The following is a 23,282-nucleotide window of genomic DNA, read 5'->3' on the forward strand; positions in this document are numbered from 1 at the left end:
TTTAATTTTATAAAAAGAAGGTAATAATAATAAAAAAGAACAGAGGAAGACAAATACCGAAAATTAAAGATATCTATTTGAAGATTTTGACAACTTCTTTTTTTAAGCTTCCCTAGCCAGGAACATCCTTCAAAACCCACTAATTTGTTGATAAATGACATGATGCAAGTTTCATTTGTTCTCACCCATTACTACACTGCCAGAACTTAGAAAACCAGTAATGTTGCTATGATACAAGGAACCAGTCATCTCAGTTCTGGCTCCTTTCCATGTATTTAAAAATATCAAAAAGCTTTAGAAAAAGCCAAGAGGATGGGGAAATTCTTATAAGGCTGTGTTGCAATTCAGTGTAGCTTTTGCAAACACTGAAAATAGGGAATGGGGAAAGATGACTGGTTGGAAGTGCATGTAAATGCAGGAGTGATGGCAATAAAATTGGGAAGCAGTAAGAAATAAACAGTTATTCTTTACATTCTTCATTCCTAGAGACCTGGGAAGCTTCAAAATGCCTGATCCACACATTGACTACAGTTAAATATTTTTCAAAAGCTAAAAAGTAATCACTTGGGAATACCTAAGTCACTTTCAAAACATGCCACAGGAATAGCAAAAAGTTACTGTGTTACAATTTAAATTATAGGAAAGAAAGAAAGCCAAGGTTTCAATTGCAGCTTTCAAAAGTGAATGAAAGAAAAATCCATCATTACTCTTAATATTACTACTGAACCTTCCTGCTATACTTTTCATCAGCTAATATCAAAAGGGTATTTCCCTCTTGAAATTAGAAGCTTGATAAAATCTGTAGTAAACACCTAGATAGCTACCTAGAAGAATTTAGGCATTCTGTTTTAATTTTTGGCACTGCTTAAGAGTGTGACAAGTAATCCGCAAAACATCTACCAACCTGCTTAGGCAATTCAACATCCATGGACTTGTTGGCTTTGAGATGAAATTTAGTCATCTACAGCTAAACCTAAGCTCTGGGCTCCCTCCCTGTCCCCAGGCAAGAAACTCTGTGGCTGGACTAAAGAGATTTAAGCTTCCTCTTGTTTTGCCTACTTTCCCATAAATCTTGTATGCTTGGCTTCACTGTGGTTCAGATTTAGCAAAGTTTTAAAGACTAGATGCACATGTAGAATGCCTTTAATTTAAAAACAAATAGTCTTGATATAAGTGCAGTAATAGTTTATGAAAGCTTTTCAATCAAGTAAGGAAAAAACTTCAATCAGGAGCAGGATGGTAGTACACCATTATAAATTTGTTGCTGTATTACAATCTATAACAATTTTAAATAAAGAGTCAGATATGTTACTATGAAATATTGCATGTATATCATAGCAATAGTTATTTCTTCAAATGGTAACCTTTTGCAACCACAAGGAGATCATATTTTCTTGAAAATGCACAGAGGTTCCTTTTTTCTTCTAAAATCTTGTGTAAAGCATCCATCAATTACCTTGTGGAAACAGAGTAGAACTCCTCTTTAAAAAGACATTCCTTGTCTGCCACTGTTATATTTTTTACATCTTCTGCCTTTATTCCCAAATTAGATCCCATTATGGTCAAAAGAATTCCACCACTTAGTGGTCCAGTTTTTGGCTCAATCTGTGTTTGCATAAGGGACAGGAAAAAAAAAAAAAAAAAGCAAAATTAAATACTGCAGTGACTATGTTGCTCTTCTACATCATTTAAAGCTACTTTGACTTACCAACATTTGAAATGCAGATGTTTCTTGTAGGACAAACAAAAAACATGCTATGCAACTTTTTAATGTTAATTAATCATCTGTTAGCTCAGAACTAGTATTCAACAGCTGAAGATTTCATGTCTCCTGTGGCAGACTATTAGGTACAAAACTCTTGCCTGGTGTTTATTCTATTTTAAGTTTGCTTCCTCCACTGAAGTACTGTGATTTTGAAAAGCAAATGGATTGCACTCTTCTCACAATCCTTCCACAGAGCTTTTCCAGCATTTTGTTGTTGTGATTTTATCCCTTTAGGTTCACAGCAGAGCAGTGCACCTTCCTAACACACAGAGTTGCTCCACATAGTGTTTTCAAAAGTTCCTCCTTGATTTTCCTTACTGCATCTCATAGTAGGGTGCTGCAGCATGAGCTGATGCTAACCAAGTAATTTGCAAATAAAATGAGGACAGAGAGGATCATGCAGTTGCAGTGGACTGCTCAGACAGGAATATGGCCCTAACAGGCACTTCAATTTGGAATATTTGCTGGGAGACTAACCTGCTTTCCTACACATGCTTGGAGCATCTTCAGCAAGACCTTTTCAGGTCTTCAGCTTTGAAGGGCTGCAAGTTTGCCATCAAGGAGAGTGAGGTTGCACTTCAATGCCTGCTCCATCAAAATCAGTCTCTCAGGTCTAAGCAAGTCTGAGCACAGCGACGTGGCTGCCTCTGCTGGCTGCCTAGCCACTGGCTGTCCATTTGCACTCAACCCATGAACAAACTAGCTGAAACATTACTCAACTGTTTGAGGAGCTCTTTCCAAATGTTATGTTCGTATCTAAAGATAATGTAAGGTCTGAAAACTGAAATTTTAGTAGTTTTTTTAATCCACAATAATGTAGAAAGAGTATCCCAGGTGAAAACACTTTTTTTAGATTTTCCTTTTCCTTTTTTCTCAAATCATGTTTACCTGGGCACAGATACTACAGAAGTATACTTCTCCACATATTCTGTCAAGCTTCTAGGGTATTTATGTTCCTTGGCAGACTTCAGCTGTTTAACAGCCATTTCTTCTTAGATGTACTCTCATGGCCACCCTTCCTCAGTGTACTGCTGGTCTGCCAGTAGGCACATTGCACCTCTAACTGCACAGTCTCCAGGGATGCAGTGTCTCTACCAGTTTGAGCCACAGGCTTCAGACACAGTTCCTACTAAGTGAAACATCCCTGTCACAACTCTCAGCCTGTGTCATACAGTTGCCACATTTTGTGATGGCTTGGGATGTGCTCTTATCAAACAGTGTGTCTGAGTTTCTAAGTACTGATACTACTGCTGCAGCAATTTAGATTTGCCCAGTGGAAGAATGCATCACTCTTTTCTCAACAATTATGCCCATAAAAGCATAATTTGGCTTGTTTCTGGAAAGGACATGGATTTATGACTTTCTTTGCCTGCTGATCCCCCAACATGGACAACAATCTTCCCTGACCCTGAGTGAATGCTTCCACTGCAGAGTAAGTCAGGTGCACATTTGGTCTCTCTGACTTCTTATATTCAGTTCCTACAGCCTTGAATTCGATGTTGGTGTGGACTGAAAAATATCACTGATACCTGGAAAACATTTTGTGGCACAGAAACAATCCGCTCCCTTATAAAATACTATTTAAAAGTCTAGCTTGAAGCCTGTAAATGAACCTGTTATGTACTTGTAGTTGCAGGAACAGTGAACCTTTCTTACAGACTCATTTCAGGTAGAAAGGACTTTATGAGAGAAAAAATCCATGCTAAGAATGCAAGAATCAAATTCCATGTTTTAAGCATGCGCTGCTACCCTGGCTTCTGATAGAGAGAGGACAAGGCTTGAGAAACAAGGAGGCTCAAAGAGTCCATTCAGTCTCTTATTTTGAGTCTTTACAAATCTCTCACACACATCACTACCAACATTATTTCCTTTCAGCTATTTCAGAGGCTTACTTAACACCCCAGGAAAAAAACCTGCCTTTCACTATGAGCTTGCTTGGCTCCTTTCTACTGAAAAATATAATGCTGGTAGGGAGAGAAAAAAAGCAATCTTACACGAGTGATTTCTGGAGGAGGACATGTGTCGGTGGGGGCAGTGTGACAGAGTTTTTCATAAACACACTTGCTGGGCTTGCCATCCTCTTCACACCAGACACACTTATATTCAGGTGGGGCAGCAAGGCACAAGCTGCAGTCGCTTCGTCCGTAGGAGCAGTTGTACAGAGTGACTGAAAGATGAACAGCAAACATATTTAGATGTTTCTCTCTGATTCAAGGATATTCAGTGTCCTTTAGGAAGGAAAAGCAACCGTCTGTATAAAGTTCAGTGGAGTCACGTGAGTAATAAGTACAGTCTGTACTTAACCCCTCAGTGATGCTAAGAGAAAATTTTATTTTTCCTCTATGGAAAAAACCTGACATTTATCCATGTGCAGAGTATGACTACTCTGCAAACATATTTTTGTCACTCAGGCACTGTCAAAACATTCAAGTACAAAGTCCTTACTTTGACTAACCTCAATAACACATACAATTGTTTAAAGATTAATTCAAAAATCAGGGCCTCCTGGAGCATCCCAAGTCAGATATGGGAGGTATAAACTCTGCATGTGTGTCAGTAGGGGTGGACATCAGCCGGCATGGGACCTATACCAGTTGCAGGATTAAAGGAAGAGAGCTGCCTTTGTAGGCTGTTTCCAGGACATTTGGGACTTTCCATAATCAACTCATGCCTGAACCAAATAGAAAGTTAACATTTAATAAAATGTTAACCGTTGTTCAAGTTAATAGCTCTGTGTTTCTTCATTCTTCTCTATTTTCTTGCTTTTGTTTTCCCTTTTGTCTTGAACTGTCATTCTGATGTACACCTTATTCCTTTTGCAGTGGGGTTTAGTTCTAGCTTTTCTGAGCCAAGAAATCAAGTCTGATAGTTGTATCTCTCTTACTGATGAAGCAGAGACCAACTGTCCCAGACACTAAGCTTGTTTTGGCCCCCATCAATCTCTAGCATGATGCACAGTCACTGAATCAAACTAATTTTCCCAAATAGATGCAAAGCCTTGACACATATCTCGGTGGTTCAACACCATAAGGAGAGCCTGGGCTTGCAAAAAAACCATATGGAGATGCACTTGAGAACTAGCCCAGAAGAAAACAGACTGAAAAGACACCACATGTTTCTCCAGGGAAAGAGTGCAAGTTGCCCAGATTACCCAGCATGGGAGTGCTGTGCCTCCCTGGACAGGTGAGATGATTATTGTAAAGAGGAAAACATCTTGCTTGCTTTTCTGCTCCTTTTTCTCCTGCTTCTCTCCACTCTTTTTTCTGCCCTGTATTTCTGGCCACACAGCCTCTCACCCTCTGCCACTTCTTGAGTCTTGTAAATCAACTTAACTTACCAGAACAGCAGAAAGCTTTTTAGGTTTCCTCCTGTGCTCTTTCAAGTGTTAAATATGCTTTCAGATGGGAATGGGGTATACAAGACAGAGTCTCAACATCTTCCCCTTCCCTTCATTAAGTCCCAAGAAACAGTAGCCTTAGTGACACTGTATTTTTTTTTCAAATGAGGTTCATACTTAACGATGAAGGAAATAAAGGAAAGTAAACAGATGTGGACAAAAGTAAACCCTTTTGAGATGCATATAGTAAAGGCCATTAAAAACATCTGTTTAAAACAAGCTTTTACTCTCAGAGAAGCAGGACTCTACAAAGGACACTGGCAAAACCACCTCCAGTAAGTATAATTTCCATACAGTTGCTATCTTCTTAGATAACAGCAGCAGCAGCAGCTCTTGAAATCTAATTCCAAGAGACTACCACGTCAGATTTCTAGTGAAATGAAAAGTCAGATAAGAATGCTAGTTTTCCATTATTTTTTTCAGTAGTGGCCTTATTCTCCTGCTAGGCATGAACAATATTGCAGATGCCCAAATCTTGGCTAGCCTCTGCCACTTGCAGGAGAACATGCAATCCCATACAGGCAGTTTTTCTCTAAATGCTGTATGTTTAAACCCCTCAGCATTCAGTTTCACAGCTAGTCTTTAAGATAATAACAGGTTTTTTCTTTCCCTTACAATGAAGAGTTAAAGCAATGATGCAACCTGATTTTAACCCTTTCTTACCCTATAGTCAGCATATCCACTTGATTTCAAGTAGCTTTACAAGCACAAAATCAGCTGAAGAAACATTAGTGGTGCATGCAAAACTGAGGGACTTTGTAATTTGTAAAAATGAATCAATGAGAAAGAGCATCCATTTGATTCAATCTCTGTCTTGAACTTCCAAGGAACTGACAAGCACAAAGCAGGAGTAGCATCATTTGCTTTGTAAACTGAGCACATCAATATGGAAGGCACTGAGTAACAAACATAAACCAAGTAATAATTCCTGCAGTTTGTGTGTCAGTTATCCACTCTTTATGTTGTTTTGAGGATATAATGCTGGGGAAAAGTACTAGACTGACAGCCCATGTATGCTGCTCTTTGCTTTGAGGACAGTGGCAAGGAAAAGTTTCCTCGCTGGGAATTGCTCTTCTAGGAACCAGAATGCTTTCTTATTCCAGCTCTCTGAAAGACTGCTACTGCACAGACACTTGAACAAAAAATATTGTTGAGCAAATCTTCCCCTTGGCTTCCCAAACCTCACATTTCCCACCCAGACGACTGCATGGCCACCAGGTACAGCATGGGAATATGTTTACTGAATTACTTTATTATCCTTCATTGGCTGGACAGGGATTCTTATTCCACCCCTCAGTAACAATGTCAGCACTGCAAAGTCTTGATGTCCCTCACATCCAGTTGCATAAATGCGATGAAGAAAGCCACAGCCTCAAAGCATTAACTGCTCCCCTCGTTCACTGATCAGCTCATTATTTGTACCAGCAGCAAGCTACTCATTAGATTCAGACTCTTATCCATCACCTTGAGATACCAGCTGTGATATCATCGATAAAAGGACAAAGGATAAAAGGGATATATTGGATTTCACACTGTTCAGAACCCCTGATGGCTCGAGATGTAAAAATGCTGTCATAACTTAGTATTCACTAAGTGTCATACAAAGAAAGGGTTCTTTCATTGGCAGGTTCAAAGGTGTTTCTCAGCAGCAGCCATATACCCAAAGCCAATTCTTTTCAAGATGCATAAAAACACATTACGCTCTGGATTTCATATGGCAAGGGAGTCTGAAAGTCAGACAGAATTTGGATTTTAAAAAATCTCTTTTATACTAAAAAGAGACATCTGTTGATAATTTTTCAAGTCCCCTCTTGGAAGTGTTCTATATTTCATGTTAAATGATAATATTTCTTTAATAATTTGGCTACTTTTTTGTTTTGTTTTTAATGTTTTTTCCTGACTTGGAAAAAAGATGTTGGGAATATTTGGTCAAAATTCTGCAGTTTTAAACATGACAATCTCTGGAATGGAAATTAAGACAGTGTGAGATTGTAATATGACCTCCATAGAAAATTCATGCCAGGTCCTCTTTTAAGTCCTTTAACACTGCACACAGAACCATAAGGAAAATCTTCTAAAAACATAGTTCATGCTGCCAATATGAAAGGGAATAAATTTGAATATTGTACAGTTGGAAAAATGGTCTGAAGATTTATTCTGCAGAGGAAATTACTTGGGGTACTAGTATTTTCCCGATGCTGTCCCATCATGCAAATAACAAGAGGGTTGCCTCATAGGTTTTGCAATATTCTTTCTTAAATTTCAGTCCAAAGGCATGTAAGGTAGGTCCCAGATACTGCTCCATTGATGTTAAAGGAGCTTTCTTACCTCAGGACTAGGCTTCATTGCTTCATTATTGTATGTTGAAAAGAAATGAAATTTATATTCATAAAGAGATTTTTATCAGAGATCAAGTCTTTGTGCTATAAATTTTAATTTATTTTTTAATAGAAATAAATGAATAGAGTAAGGAGCTGAAAACACACTGAATGTCTCTGTGGTTTTTTGATTGCCAGCTAACATAGGGACTGCAGAACCTGTCTGAACTGAGACACAGCTAAGAGATGAGATTTCAGGTAAAGTCCATATGAGTGGCTGTGACAAGGATCCTCTTTCTGCTGTTTGATGAGGAAAGTTCATTGAGGAAAGGAAAAGATCATTGAAAGGAAAAAATCAAAATGCTTAAGTGTTTAATTTTCATACTTAAGTATGAACTGGGAAGCTTTGCTATTAGGATTGCACTTCAGAACAAAAGCACTCTTGAAAATAATAGAATCATAAAATCAGAATACTTTGGGTTGGAAGAGACATTTAAAGGTCACCTGAAATGAGCAGGGACATCTTCAGCTAGATCAAGTGATTTTTGAGATTGTCCTGTGTACAGCCAGCAGTTAGACTTGATGATCCTTGTGAGTCCCTTCCAACTCAGGATATTCTGTAATTCTGTGATTCTGCACAGAGGCCCATCCATCCTGAACCCCAATGTTTCCAGGTATGGGGATCTACCATCTCTCTGGTATCCACAACATAGCCACTGTGAAGAAAACTAACTCTACCCCAGCTGAAACGAGCACAGCAACCTGTGCCAGTGTTTCACCAGCCTCCCTTTAAAAAAGCTTCCTCCTGATATCTAGTCTAAATCTGCCCTTTTTCAGTGTAAAACCATTACCCCTTGTTCTATCGCAACAGTCCCTGCAAAAACGTTTGTCCTTATCCTTTTTATAAGCAACCTTTAAGTACTGAACAGTTGAAGGTCTCTTTGCAACCTTCTCTTCTCCAGGCTGAACAACCCCAACTCTCTCAGCCTTTCCTCATAGGAGAGGTGCTCCAGCCCTCTGATCATCTTTGTGGCCCTTCCTACTCTACTCATTCCAACAGGTCCATGATGTCCTTCTTATGTGGCAGGCCCAGAGCTGGGTGCAGCACTCCAGGGGGGGTGTCATGAGAGTGGAGTAGAGGGAGAGAATCCCCTCCCTCACCCTGCTGGCCACGCTGCTTTTGATCCAGCCAGGATAGGACTGGGCTTTCTGGGCTACACCCACACATTGCTGGCTCCAGCTTGTCATGCCCTGTAGGACTGCTCTCAATCCCTTCACATTCCAGCATGTATTTGTGTTTGGGATTTCCCCAACCCATGTGGAGGACTCTGCACTTCCTGTGTTGATCCTCATGAGCCAGGCCCACCTCTCATGCCCATCAAAGTCCCTCTGGATGCTGTTCCTTCTCTCCAGCATGTCACTGCACCACACAGCTTGGTTGGTGTCAATGGCAAACTTACTGACAACACAGATGTTTAATGCATTAGCTTAACCTTAATAACTTTTGATCTGTCACATTCAATTGTTTCACCCAAACCAGTGAAGCTACAAACATTCTTATTAACAAAACTCCAAATTATGAAGGAATTGATTTCTGTTTACTGTAATTAACCTCCCCATAATTCCATATTTCATACTTACCCATAAGTTTGCTGTCAATCTTGACCTTCTCTGTTTTTATGGATAAGTTAAGTTGTAGGGTCTCATTTGCACTATAGGAAAACTAGAAAAGATGACATAATAGAGATATTTATATCTTCATTTGGCAAGGTTAATTTCACGCATTTTCTATGATTCTCAATAATCAGACCTGTGAAGGTTTTAGAAACTCTCCCAAGCCTTATGGTCTTTTTTCATCTTGGGCAGATACATTTATAGAAAAATGCTTTAATGAACCTAATCCTTCACAATCAGAATTTTCAAGTACCAAGGGACAGCAATATCTGAATACTCTCTTTTCATTAATTTAATTTACATTTGGTTATAAGTATCAAAGCAGCAAAAGTGCTGTTCAGAGGCAGTAAGTGTAGCTGCTGACCCTGCTGAGTTCTTCCTTCCCACACCATCTGGCCCCATTACTTCTGTGGGCACAGCAGACTTGCACCACATGGAGGGGAAATCTCTTGCATCTTTTACAGCGCAGCCTCCTCATTTTACAGCCAAATCACAAGGTTCACATGCTCCAAGACATGAGCTTCTGCTCATGCTGAAAGAGCAGCAATGACAATTGTTGGAAAACAAGAAGAACAAATAAAAATACAGACACTTGATAAAGCAAATGCTTTGTGCTAGGCACAGATGATGCAAAAATGCTCATTAATTCTCAAAATGAGTTAGTGAGCTTGTGAGATATAAAGTCAGCATAACATTTGTGAATCAAACTTGGAGCTTAGAAAATAGATAATTTTTGAAGTATTTCCTTTTGCAATAAAACAAGCAAGAGTGAAAGAAGCATAACTACTAGGTAGCCAAGCAACAGCATATTGTTAGCATTCTTACCATTCCCATTTTTACAGACACAAAATGGGAAAGATAATGAATTGGAATGTGGAGAGGGAGAGGACTGAAATTCTTGCACTTTATCCTCAATGATTTCACTAGATTGCATAAAAAGTGAAGAATAAAACAGTCTCAAATTCCTCCAGAGACAGTTCAATAATTCCATGGGTTACACAGGTAGAGAAATCAAGGAGAAAGACTGGCGGCTTTGAGGGGAGACATCAGGAGTTCTGAGCCAAAACTGGAGCCTTTGACTACTACTGCCAAAGGAGAATCTCCGTCAGAGGTGACTTTCTTTTCTGAGGGAAACACATATTGCCTGTGTAATTCTGGACATATGTGGCTTCTGGAACAGTTTAGAAGAAGAACTGAGCATATATGGTAGGTGAATAATATTTTCACATTTACCTCTTTACTCACGAATGAAAATTTTCCTTCATCTGACTCATCAACAGAAGCTTCAAATTCAAATTGGCTGTTTCCAACCACAAATTTTTTACCCTAAGGATGAGAAAATTGCAGTTTAGAATTTGTATAGAATCACCAAGCATAGTAAAATATCACCATGCAATATCCTGTTCAGCACTGGAAGTAATCAAATCCAAATGGAGAAGGCTAACTGGTTACAGTCATCTTCTAAAGCAATGCTAGAGAGAAGCTGAGCCAGAGCAATCTGTGACTTTGCTGCGCTCCTCCAACATTCATTCACGGCAGGCACACCAAGAAGTTTAAGGAAAGCAAGATCATATATAGCACTCTGTTTTAGGGAGCAATAAGAAAAAGCTGAGAGATGTGAATACTGGATGGCTTCACACATCAGATGTGTTATTAACAGAGCTGTGTGAGTTCTGCTCTTAAAGGTTTTCTCTGTAGGGATTCTGGGCAGAGTTTCCCATGCAAGAGTTGCATGGGAAACTGGAATGAACATCTCTCAGCTCTTGCTGCCTTTTTCCTGCCTTACCGTGACTCCAGCTGTATTTCACAGGACAGTCTTCAATGGCAGCACTAATTTAAGGGTGTTACTACCTCCTAGACATCTTCCCCTCTCTTCTCCCTAGATTCTAAATCTATTGATTCCTGTCTTAAGTCTGTAGCACATATTGACTTTCACCGCACTGACAAATCTCTCAGCTTGGCTGCTCTGTGATTCAGTCAAAGAACTTGTCTGGCTAAAAACCGGATCCCATGATATGTTTCTGCGCTGGGTCATTCTCCTGCCCATAGGACAGACATGCAAACAGCTTTGCCAGAACAATATTAGAAAGAAGTGAGTAGCAAGGATATTTTCAACACTACCAACACAAATGTTGGTAAAGACTTACGAAATCACAACTCACTTGGGGACAAGACAACCTTCACCTTTACAGAATCACAAAATGGTTTGGGTTGAAAAGGACCTTCAAAGACCATCTAGTCCAACAATCCTGACATAGGCAGGACATCTTTCCCTAGTCCAGGTTGTTCAAAGCCCCATACAACCTGGCTTTGAACATTTCTAGGGATGGGGCACACACAAGTTTCTTGGACAATCTGTTCCAATCTCTCATCATCCTCATTGCAAAAGATTTCTTCCTTAATCTCTCTAAAACTACCCTCTCTCACTCTAAAAAAATGTTACCCTTTTCTCTGACCCTACAGGCTCTGGTAAAACGTCTCTCTGCATCTTTCTTTTAAGCCCTCTTCATATACTGAAAGTCCACAAAAATATCTCTCAGGAGCCTCCTCCAGGCTGAACCACCTCAACTCTGTCAGGTTTTCTTCACAGAAGAGGAGCTCCAGCTCTCACCTTCTCTCTGATCATTTACATGTCTCTTCTCTCCATTCCTCTCCATTCCAACAGGTCCACATCTTTCTTGTACTGGGAACCCCAGAGCTGGATGCTACACTCCAGCTGAAGTTTCAGAAGAGTGGACTGGAGGAAGATAGATCACCTCCCTTGACCTGCTGGCCACACTTCTTTTGATGCAGCCCAAGACGCTATTGGTTTTTCAGGCTGCAAGTGCACATTACCAGCCCACATCTAATGTTTCATTCTCAAGTCCTTCTCTCAAGGCTACTCTCAATCCATTCAATCCCCACTTTGCATTGACCCAAGTGCAGGACCTTCTGAGTGGCCTTGCTGAACTTGAGAACTTCATCTGGTATTGACCAGAGCCATCTGAGTCTGGAGTGCGCATGGCAAGAACATAATGGTTACTTGGTTCCTCTTTTCTGCTCCAAAGGTTAAGGACATTGTCTCCTGCTATCATCTAAGTCTTGTCTATGAGCATCTTATCCTTTTTATTTGTAGCTACTTCTTCCATGTTGGAAACACAGGTACCTTGTGGGTCACTAGGTTTATCTAATTAATGCAGTGGAACGCTTTCCTCCTGCACCTTTACTGTGACAAGATGGGCAGTGGACATGAGCCCACCAAGGTTTGGGGCTGAGCAGGACGATGTGTTTTAACCAGATAAAGATTAAAACAGACTTGAGGCTTTGGGTGGTTATTTTATAGAAGAGAACAAATATTTTACTTCTTCCTTCTAGGAAGCTAGATATAGATATTTAGCTATTGACTGAATCTCTGAAAAGCCTTGTCTGAAAATTTACAGCCCATTCTGCCTTACAGGAAACATCTACATAGTCCAAATTTTAAACCATCTCTTTACAAATATTTTTTTAATCGGAATGATGCTTTGCTTTCCTTGTCCCACATATTTTAATATAACATGTTTTTCAGAAGTGTTCAAATTCTGCTGCTCCTGTGTAAGGCTTTCCCACATGCTTAACAGCAGGCTCTGGGAGAGGAGGAGAGCTTTGGTGTCTGTGACAGCTGATACCTGGAGTGCATTGAAATCAGGAGCTGCTTACCAGGCTCTTGAGCAGAAGGCAGCAGAGCTCACAGTCAGTAGTTTTGGGGCAAAAGATGTGTAGCAAACACTAGGAAGCAGGTTACACATCAGACACAGATGACAAAGACAAATCCAAATGGGAAATTACTTTTAACGAAAATCTTTGGCGGGCTAATAAGGTTATCTTGATGCCAGTACATCTGTCTCTCCTACTGTGCCAATCTTTCAAGGACTCAGCTGGAGAATGCCTCTCAGAAATTGCATGCAATACTACTGATCAGTGCTAAACTTCCCTCCCTCTGCCTGTCCTGGATGGCGCTATTCCACAAGAATGATAACAGCTTGGATTTCTCTCTCCTTCCTACTGAAACTCTTTCAGAGGAAAGAGGGGCAGAAGAACAGTCAACAGCTCCTCCTCTTTTAGGCTATTTCCCTCCAGTGGAAGCTATAATGAGGAGACTTATTCTTTGTACTTTAAGCATTTATAAGTTTACAGGAGCATAAAAAACGTGTGAGTTTGCACTTCCACCCTCAGTGGAAGTATAGCAGTTTCTATATTTCCAGTATAGAAATAATTCCAGATATAATCCAGCAACAGCAATTTTTAAAGCCATTTACCTCTCCTACTCACTAAGTAAGCCCTTTAATGTTCTTCTCCACCTAGAAATGGAGATGCTTATATGCACATTGTTGGATAGTGCACTTAGTCACTCATGGCAAGGCTGGGTGTGCAACACCCCTTTAAGTATAGCACAGATTAAACCAAGATAATAGAATCAGTGACAACAAAGTGACAACACAACATCAATTTTTTACTTTTTCTAATCAAGAATTTAGGCAAGCAAAATGAATATATAAGAATTATAACGTCCTAACCAATAAAGACCTTAAATGTGCTCATAGCTGCATGACTGCTAGCTTCAAAGATGCTGTAATGCCCAGCATATCCTGTGGCAAAATTGTTCTACATGAGAAGCCAAATGCTATTTAGCATTTGGGCTGTGGGGCAATCCCTACAAAATATCCATCCACGGCTTCTCCTGAGCCACCCTGTTTTCCATGAAATGTTTACCAAAGGCTGAGTGTAAGTTACGCCTTTCATTCAAATGAACTTTCAGTCATCGAAGTTACTGCTTCAGATAGCATGAACCCACAGGCATGAGTGCCTGTATGATTACAACTATTTCATGCCTTATTTGTCTATTATCACATATATTAAATGGCTGTGTATACAGCAGTAGTCACTGTGTGTGTTTGTTGAAGTCCTGTCACTAAAAGTATTCTTGTTTTGACAAGAACCTCTGTACCAGGATATATGGAGCTGACCCCATGACAGAGATGACATTTTCACATTGTTCCCACCCAAGAAAAATTACCCTGACATCATTTGACATCACTGCTCTCCAGCATCTTTCCAGTTTGGGGACTATGCATTCACCGTGACTTCCTACAGAGACTTGAATTCCTTGTAAGCCTTCCCAGTTCCAAATTAAATAAATCCATTCTGTAGGCAAACTGTTAAACATTGCTTCCCATGACAAAGCATTCAATCCACAGGATGTATCTTTGCATTTGCTAAATGCAATTGCTATCTCACAGAATTAAAAAACCCCAGCAGCCTTTTCTTCATTCCCTTTTTGTTACTAGTAGTTCAGAAAGATTGAAGTGCTTATTCATAGAATAATAAACTAGATAAAGTAGTTTTTGCATTCCTGCTGCTGTTTCTCCTTGGAGGACAAGGGTCCACTAGAAGTCAAATTCAGCACATCTAGATTATGCATCTGCGCTGAACTTCTCTAGAGAGAGAAAGTGCTCTTCCAATTATAACAAGGGAGCAGGAAATTATTTTCCTCTTGGGCAGAAAAACAGCTCTTCCCAATGTTAAGCAAAAGTATAATCTCTAGAATACTTTTCAATTAGGTGTGGGTGTAGGAGAGGTGTTGTATGCCACATGTTACACACAGCCAGACATCCTACCAGGGACCAGTCCTGGCATCTTGGAGAACAGACCAAATTCACCAAATCTGCATTTCACTGTCTGCATATATTTTCAGGTGTTCAAACAAAAGTGCTTATTTTTGAACAGGTTTCTATAGCACAGTTTTCATATATGTTTATAGTAGTGACACACATCATGGTCTTGATATGGTGCTTACATGTTGCTATTTGCACTTCTCTGAATACCCTTCTTACATTGCTACTCTTCAGGCCTGTTGACCCTTTTCCATCCCTTGGCAGGAGCAGCAAAGACGATAGAAGGAATTTAGAAGCTATACAGCATTCCAATTTGAAAATGGGAAAAAAAAAACTCAAAAAGAAGGGGAAGAATGGTAAGAAGAGCCTTCTTTCCCGTGATAGATGGCCAGTAGTAAAAGAAATCGATGCACTCCTCAGTGCATCTATCATCAATTCCCATTTACACAAAGACAACACAGAAACAAAGAATAGAAACTGATAACAATACTTGAGCTATCACCTAAAAATGGTTTTTAAGCTTAATTTTTATACAACTAACAATAACATTTTATGGATTGTCTACACTATAACGTAATTAAAACCCTGGGGGTCTATCTGACTTAGAAACTTCGTAATTTATTTTCTGGAAGCAAGTATTAAGAAAGAGAAGCCTTTGCTATGGGTGAGAAAATACCTGATCTTTTGGTTTGATGGTCACACACACACACACACACATGCAGAGTAGCAAAAGATTATGCTATCCAAACTGAGAAATATTTAATGTCTGAGTGCATTTTTGAGATTTTTGTGTTTGGAAGATGAAAACTGAATTAAGGACACAGAGTGATGTCATTCTAGAACAATAGCAACAAAACCCACCAAGTATTTAATTAGAAAAAGATGTGAAACATTTACAATTCCTACATCTCCTCTCATTTCATTACACGAAAAATAATTGTCCAGTGTTCAGCTTACATTCTTTAAAATGCCCCCTCTATTTGAATAGTTAGGGTATTTTCTCCAGCTCTGATTCTCTCTTGGTGATGACCCTACCACAGTAACCAATAGTATATCAAACCTGAATGTGCAGCCCTTTTCTTTCTTTAAATTACAAGCAGGATCTCCAAGGCACATGAACCAATGCTTTAGTTTAGGGGTGTGGATGCAGTTTAAGAGGCATTCAAATGACAGCTAGCATTGAATTAATCTGCTTACCTGATAATAATCTAGATGTTTTCCCTCAAAAAACACAGTTGTCTGGTACTCCATAGGTATTATTGAAGGGTCAGGGTTTAGAAACTGTGGGCATTCTCCTTCCTGGGGAGAGATACATTTTATATGTTATTACAAATAAAAAGTCTTATCACAACAAGCTCCAATGGCCTTTGGACAATAGAATGATTGTTCTGAAGAACTTCATGCTTAAAATACAGTGACAGATTTGATTACACCCTTTCAAATTAGACATGCTAAAAATGACTGCAGTGTATGTCAAAGCTGTGGGTGATTATCTCTCCCTGCCTTGAAGTCTCGTTCCTCCCATTGAAGCAAAATAGTAAAAGGAACAGAAATATCCTTTCAGGAGTTATTCAGTCTCACTGCCCCGCCTCAATCACACCCTTAAATTCCCACCCCCACACTGACACTAAAAAAAACCCTTACACTTCTGGAGTTAACTTTAGAATAATTTTCAAATCTCTAATTCAACCAACTGATATGAGAGATCCAGCAAACAAAATATTGAGGTGTTCTAATAAAAAACCTAATAACGTAATTTTTAAACATTACCATATTTTGTTTAATCACATCTTGTACTGAAGAGGACTCTTCACAGATATGTCTCTTCCAGTCCCACTGGCAATTCCATCTATTGCTTGCACAGGAATAGCATCTACAAATATAACATGGTAGTCATGACAAATTGTCAGGCTTTTCCCCCAGTGACAAGAAAAGCAAACGAAATTCCATATATATTCATAGAGGGTAGATCAGTCTGTTAGAGTGTCCTTACTATACTAAGCTCAAAACTTCACAAGAACAGTTCAAGTACCCCAAAAAGCTATTTTATCCCTTAAATAAACATTTGAGCAGGGATCAGAAAACCATAGCATTTGCAAAAGCCTTGAGATCAAGCCTGAGAGGACTGGAAGTGAGTTTGATCAACCTTCACACACAGGGATGAACAAAGGGTTTGGGCTGGCTGCACCTGCCCTATATGAAGGCACTGCAACCCAAAGCACCAAAATACTATCGTTACAGGGAACAAGTAGGCACACAGATATCCACGTTGCTCATCTGCAGACACATTAGCAGCTACAGAAATGGGAACACAATGAACTGCCATGAGTATTTCTATTCCATGCTTAATGTTGCTGGCTAACCAGGTGCCCTTCAACCATTTTTAAACTCCATTAAAACATAAGAAAAAGTATTTGGACACTGGCAAATTTTGAGTGCCAAAGGCTTAATTATGAAATGGTTGAGTAATTCAGGAGCCAGTTACCTAACACACCAAGCTACAAGATCTAAACATTTAAGAAGCTGAAATACTTACGGCTGATTTTCAATAAGATTCATTGCTTCTTCACAGTCATAAAAAGGGTAAGTATGTGATGCAAAAAAAATCTTGTTCTTTTCAAAGGTTAACTGAAGTGGAACTGAAACATGATCTATGACAAAAGAAAAAAAATTATCCAAGTGGTTGTTGAATTCTTCAGCTCTTGAGCTGAATGATACAATGATAACAGTTTTATTATTTTACAGGACATAAGCAAATATTTAGCTATACTGTTAACACTCTGGATCTCATGACTTAAAGTCTGTAAGTTCTGTTTTGTCCTTTTAAGCTTTACAAAATTTTTCAGCACACAATTCTCAGAAGAAAAGCAGAGAGAGAAAAAAGGGAAGAAGCAAAATTAAAGAATGGCTTTGTTTCGTGGAAGTATTTTTCGGTGGTGCTATCATCATGCTACATTTCTAAAGAGTCTAGAAGAACATGGAAAACTGATTAAAGACATAATTGAACACAGATGAAAACTGGCACAAGAACAGTAATTTTAAATAAAACACTTTCTTAAACATGAATGTGTCTGCATGTAAAATTACTTTCATATGTGAATTAAAAATGTTATGTGAATTCAAGCAAGTGATCTTTGTGGTTAATGCCCAACAGTGCCTGCAACAGTTACCACAGGCACTTGTGAGCTTCAGTTTGCCATACATGATTTCTCCACAAATGTACTTCTTGACTGGATTATTACTAAAGAGTGAAACTGTTTGAAATACCTTTTGCAGAAATCATTAAGCCCTTATGACAAGCTATTTCACAAGCTATTGAGCAATTTCAAACTCTGCTTTCCTTGAACAGGTTCTTGGAAGACCATCAGCTGCTTGGCTGGAAGTTACCTCTGCCTGCACTGGGTCCCCTTGAATATTTCAGACTCACAGCGATGGCAGAGGATTTCCTAACAACACAGCTGAGAAAAGGCATCCTTCCTAGAAATTCCTTTTGGAACCAATCAACCACAAGCCAGAATTTTCCAGCATCAATAGGGCTTCTTAACAGTAACTGGATGTCTCAGGACTGCCAGGAGTATATACAAATACCATGCATACAAATATCTTAAGGGCAGACGTCAAAAGGATGGGGCCAGACTGTTCAGACAGAACAACAAACTGAGACACAGGAGGGTCCATCTGAATAGGAAGACAAACACCTTTATTTTGAGGGTGACAGAGCACTGGAAAAGGCTGCCCAAAGAGGTTGTGAAGTCTCCTCTGGAGACATTCAAAACCGACCTGCACGAGATGCTGTGCAATCTGCTTTAGGCAAACCTGCTTTAGCAGGGGGGTTACACTAGGTAACCTCCCCAGGTCCCTTCTGCCCCTATGCTGTGATTCTGTGGTTCTGTGAATGCTGGCAGCTGCCTGCCTTCTCCTGGTGTCTGATCAGTTTCTGAGCACCCTAATATTACTTCTGAACATCCTTTCAGATGTGCAACCAACTCAGAGTCATATTATTTCTAGGTTCCTTGTTTACTCGAATGCCTTCTCTGACAGGCTTCTAGTCTTACATTTAATGCTGGATGGCATCAAGACATCACATTTATCAACCCCACTGCTTTATGTCCTGCTATACAAAATATTTAGGGAATGTGAATTGGTCTTAAATAACAGAGTGCTGCTTTAACACTTAGCAGTATCTGATACTATGACATACCCCAGCTAGTGTAAAATTCAATAATGAGATTTTAAAGTAATTACTCTCCCTGCAACTAAAATTAGATTTTTACCTGTTTCAGCCTTAAGAGAATTGAAACTTGTCTTAAAAAGTGCTTCCAAGTACCACTTTGACAGTTCATGACTGTTATAATACATATAAAAGACTTATCCTCAGGGGTATGTCTGCAAGCTGTAAGAGCACATGTTTTTTGCTTGCAATTTCTCTTCAGATTTTTAAACTTGATATATAATAAACAGTGTTGTGTTTCATTCCATGTGTTTATGCATCAAGATGTATGAACTATGGCATGAACAAAGCACTGTCTAGGAAACTGCACAGAATTATGGCTGGCAACAGACCTCAGGCCTATAATCAGTGCTTCTGAACAATGGTGCAGTCTTTAATTATATGATGAAGTATTTTTCCATCAGGCTTACTGCTGCAGAAGCTGGAGGACACACAGAAGAAGAGGCAGAAGGCTGGATGCTAGAAAGGATAGCCTTGTAACATAAACCAGAAAAAAAGCCACTGAAGTATTGTTGACTGGAGCAAAACTAAGAAGTCAGACATGAATTCCTCCATAGCTGAAGCAGGTATAAATCTATTCTGTCCCCACAAGTCAGAGTGCTTAGGCTTAGATTAGGGTAACTGGGTTTTGTTTGTTTGGGACACAGAATAGCACCTCTCTGACTCCATGTCTATGTCTCTACCAAGCTACTGTTTCAGGTTCCCAACAGAAACACTGGGAATGCTAGAGCTTGTAAATATATCAGAAAAAGTTTGAGTAAAGTGACAGTACAACAACAGAATATTTGGGGAAAAGGACTGGAAGAGGAAAAAAACCCATTTTGTAGGCACCTCATATTTGTAGGCATAGCACTGGAAACAGCAGTCTATGTTCTTTTCTCTTACTATCCATGTAGGGTAGCAATATTTGTTTACCTTGATGTTTTGGTGTTGGAGGAATTATATCAGGGGGATCACAGATAATAAGCCCTTCTTTCAACTGAGCAGAATGCACTGTTTCACCAAAGGTACAGCAAACCTTGTCACTCTCAGTCAAAGTTGGCAGCGGACTTACAGTCAGTTCCACCTGGAAATAAAATTTTAAAATGGGAAAATATTTGGAAGAAATGAGCTAAGACTGAGTAAGACTTGATAAATTTCAATTTCAAAGGTGATATTTTAGCTAGCATCACAGATCATGGCTCTCTTTTTCAATTTTTACTTCTTCCCATCTGTTAATCTTTTTTTCTTAAACTCCTACCAGTCTTTCCAGGCTGGGTCTTTGTTGAATCAGACTGATACAAAAACCTCTTGCCCTGTCAACGCATCAGACCAGAACAAAATTGTCTGTACAGACACACTCCAAACCTTTTATTCTTGTCCTCAGCATCCACTTTAGCAACACTTAACCCTGGAAAACACTTAAACCCTGACAAAATTAATTAATTAACCTTAGGTGTTAGTGAATAATGAAAACAGAGCTGGATAGGCTGGAAATGGTGGAATGTGAAAGGAATGAACAGAAAAGTGGCTTCTTCAAGACTCCATGCAAATGCAAGAAATCCAATACTGAGAAAGGATTTATGAGTGGTGATGACACCTCAGCTTCCTCAGAGAAAGAAAGCATTTGAGAAACTGAACATAATGAAATAAAATGGGAAAACTTAACAAGGAAAGAGAAAACAATTCAGCTGAAATTTGGGATCTTGTTCTTGACTTAATGTTTCAAGTGTGTTAATTATACAGTTTAACTTTTTCCATTTTGTATTGCTAGTAGAAAAGACAATTATCCCTTCCTCACTGAAAGCAGTTATACTCTACTAATATTTTTATTCAGCATAGAAATGGCCTTAACACTATGCTGTTTACATAATTTAGAAATGGAATTGAAGTGACTTGAAAGAAAGTTTCTTTTTTTTTTCTGATTAAGAGGAATTAAAAGCCATTTTATTCATTTTACTTGCTGAACATCCCCAGGAAGCACTCAGTCTGCACTGGCATGCTCCATTTGGAATTAGAGCAAGCTAAGACACCCTGATCACACTCCAAAAACTCAGTTTTGCAGTTTTGTTGTCAGAGTCATTTTGCATGCTGAATTTACCTTCCCCATGTATCTGCTGTGTAGGCAAATTCACTGCTGATTTTAAAGCAACAGCTTATGGCTTCACTGCTTACTTAAGTTCATGCTCAAGTAAGCTGAAAGGGCAGCATGAAATCTTCCCTGCCATTTACTTTTTATGGATTATACAACACTGTGCAACACTTTCATAATATTCAGGTAAGTGTAAGTGCTTTATCATCCATACTAGTGCATCACTTTGGTTTACAGAGGTCAAAACCGTGAACTCAACCTGCAAGAACAGCAGGCAAGAAAGAGCAATGTGAGAAATGACAGAGAGACTGAGATACCAAAACAGCCTCCTATTCCTTGTCTCCCCTGTGCATAAAGAAATCAGATATTCATCTTTCTGGTAGTCACATCAAAGTGCTTAAAGAATATTTATGGAAACCATCTTCTTGTTATACCTTAGCAGGAGCTCTGCGACTCATATTTAGAGGGTCTGCACTAATGATAGTCACACATGTGCCACTTGGACTCCACAGCCAGTGGTTCTCCTTATCAGCTGTACCACAGTCTGCCTTCTTTGTGCACCTGAAAAAAAAAAGGAACAAAACCCAAAGCAGTATTATAGCTGACTCTGCTTTCTCTGAATTATGCAACAATTTCATGATTAGAGACTGAAATTACAACACAAGATGACAACAAATTTGCTTTAATATTGACTAGTGGGATTGCTATTAGAGAATTTTTAACAGAATAAGTGGTGCAATTACAATTGATGGTTGGCATGTCAAGAGCAAGTGCCTATACTATTTTGGACAGCACCTTGAATCAGACAACCCAAATCCAGGCAGTGACAGCATAGGAACTATGGGGCAGTGGAGATGTCTAAATCAAGCTGATAATCTTCATTGCAATATGTAACAGCATCCTGGATGAGAGGGCACAGACTGCTTTTTTCCTGCAGGTCAAATGGCAGACACCTATGTGTTGCCACTGATAAGACACAGCACTCAAGAGAGCAAGATGCAACAGAGAAATACTGCTGGGGGCATACAAGTTCGTGGATAACTTCTGTGTAATCCCAGTGCTACAAATGTTATTTTGCAGGGAATGTTTTCATTAACAACTGCCACTATTTAAAACCTCTTTCTGCCACGGCAGTGTTACAATTATGGAACACCAGAGCAGTTGCGCAGCCTCACCAAAAACATTTTCCCAGCTCAAGTACAGCAAGAAATGCTGCATTACAGAAGCTGCATGTCGCTATAAAAGCTCGTTGAGGTGGGGATAGTCTCATGTGTATTCTTTCCATTCTGTGCAAAGTTTAAAAGAAAATGCTGTAGGATCTCTGTCTGCTGTAGCAGAAAGTTGACTATTAACTCACCAGGGGCTTTAATGCAGTGCAGCTGTTGCACAGCACTGTCAAACCTCCTTTAAACAAATCATTTACATACAGAGTAAACATTCACATAACATATCCCTAAACACACTACTAAGTGCTGTGTGTAATCATGAGGCAGAACTAAAACATAGAAATGAAGCACTTTTTTTCTCCCCTTTGGAAATATTATTAGCAAATGTGAAAATTCATGTTTGCCTGTTCTCAGAAACCATTAATATTTTGAGATATTGAGGTCAGTGGTCATATCAGAAACCTGAAGGGAAATCTAAGGAAAATTGCCTTTTTTATGATATATGCCAAAGCCTTCAACTCCCAGCAGCCCAGGAGGAGTTTGAGGTTACATTCCAAATTCTCAGGTTTCATCCACAGCAACTGAAACCCCAGGCTGGAGGAGTTACAGTATATTACATAAACCTGCACACACCACATAAGTTTCTCTGCAGTGCTCCCTATTATGCTACATCAGGCTGATAGGTAACATAATGTGGTAGTTCACATTTTCAGGCAGGAAGCTAGAAGCCTGAAATTCATCTGCATATTATAATTAAACAGCCTCTTTGTTCCAACAGCAAGAAGTTAGAATCATGAATTCCCAACCACTCATGCCAAGGGGTTAATTAACTTAGTAGTCAAAAAGAGAACTGCAGGACTGTTCTTCCCTCTCGGCACTCTAATCAATGCAGAGTGTAAAGAAGAGACATTCCAGGGCTGTTCACTGCTGTCCTAGTTTACATGTGCTTGAATATTCATTCAGTGAACCTCTGCAGATAGTCAGCAAAATGTCACTTTCTGCTCTTCTACAGGCAGGTGAGGGTTCC

At 39.4% G+C, this 23,282-nt stretch overlaps 1 protein-coding gene across 2 annotated transcripts in view; it reads right to left on the reverse strand.

The window, feature by feature from the left end:
* Positions 1–23,282, reverse strand: part of PLXNB2 (plexin B2) — a 251,059-nt gene that overhangs the window by 47,345 nt on the left and 180,432 nt on the right. For both annotated transcript variants that reach the window (XM_041405443.1, XM_041405444.1), the window contains exons 9-17: positions 21,524–21,650; positions 19,934–20,084; positions 17,324–17,438; positions 16,558–16,660; positions 15,985–16,086; positions 10,388–10,480; positions 9,122–9,203; positions 3,760–3,932; positions 1,457–1,605 (exon numbers count right to left, since the gene is read on the reverse strand). In XM_041405443.1, coding sequence (XP_041261377.1) covers positions 1,457–1,605; positions 3,760–3,932; positions 9,122–9,203; positions 10,388–10,480; positions 15,985–16,086; positions 16,558–16,660; positions 17,324–17,438; positions 19,934–20,084; positions 21,524–21,650 — 1,095 coding nt within the window. The remainder of the gene's footprint in view (positions 1–1,456; positions 1,606–3,759; positions 3,933–9,121; positions 9,204–10,387; positions 10,481–15,984; positions 16,087–16,557; positions 16,661–17,323; positions 17,439–19,933; positions 20,085–21,523; positions 21,651–23,282) is intronic.

Source organism: Onychostruthus taczanowskii, unplaced genomic scaffold (genome assembly GCF_017590055.1).
Source record: "Onychostruthus taczanowskii isolate IOZ18803 unplaced genomic scaffold, ASM1759005v1 scaffold23, whole genome shotgun sequence".
NCBI classification, from domain to species: domain Eukaryota; kingdom Metazoa; phylum Chordata; class Aves; order Passeriformes; family Passeridae; genus Onychostruthus; species Onychostruthus taczanowskii.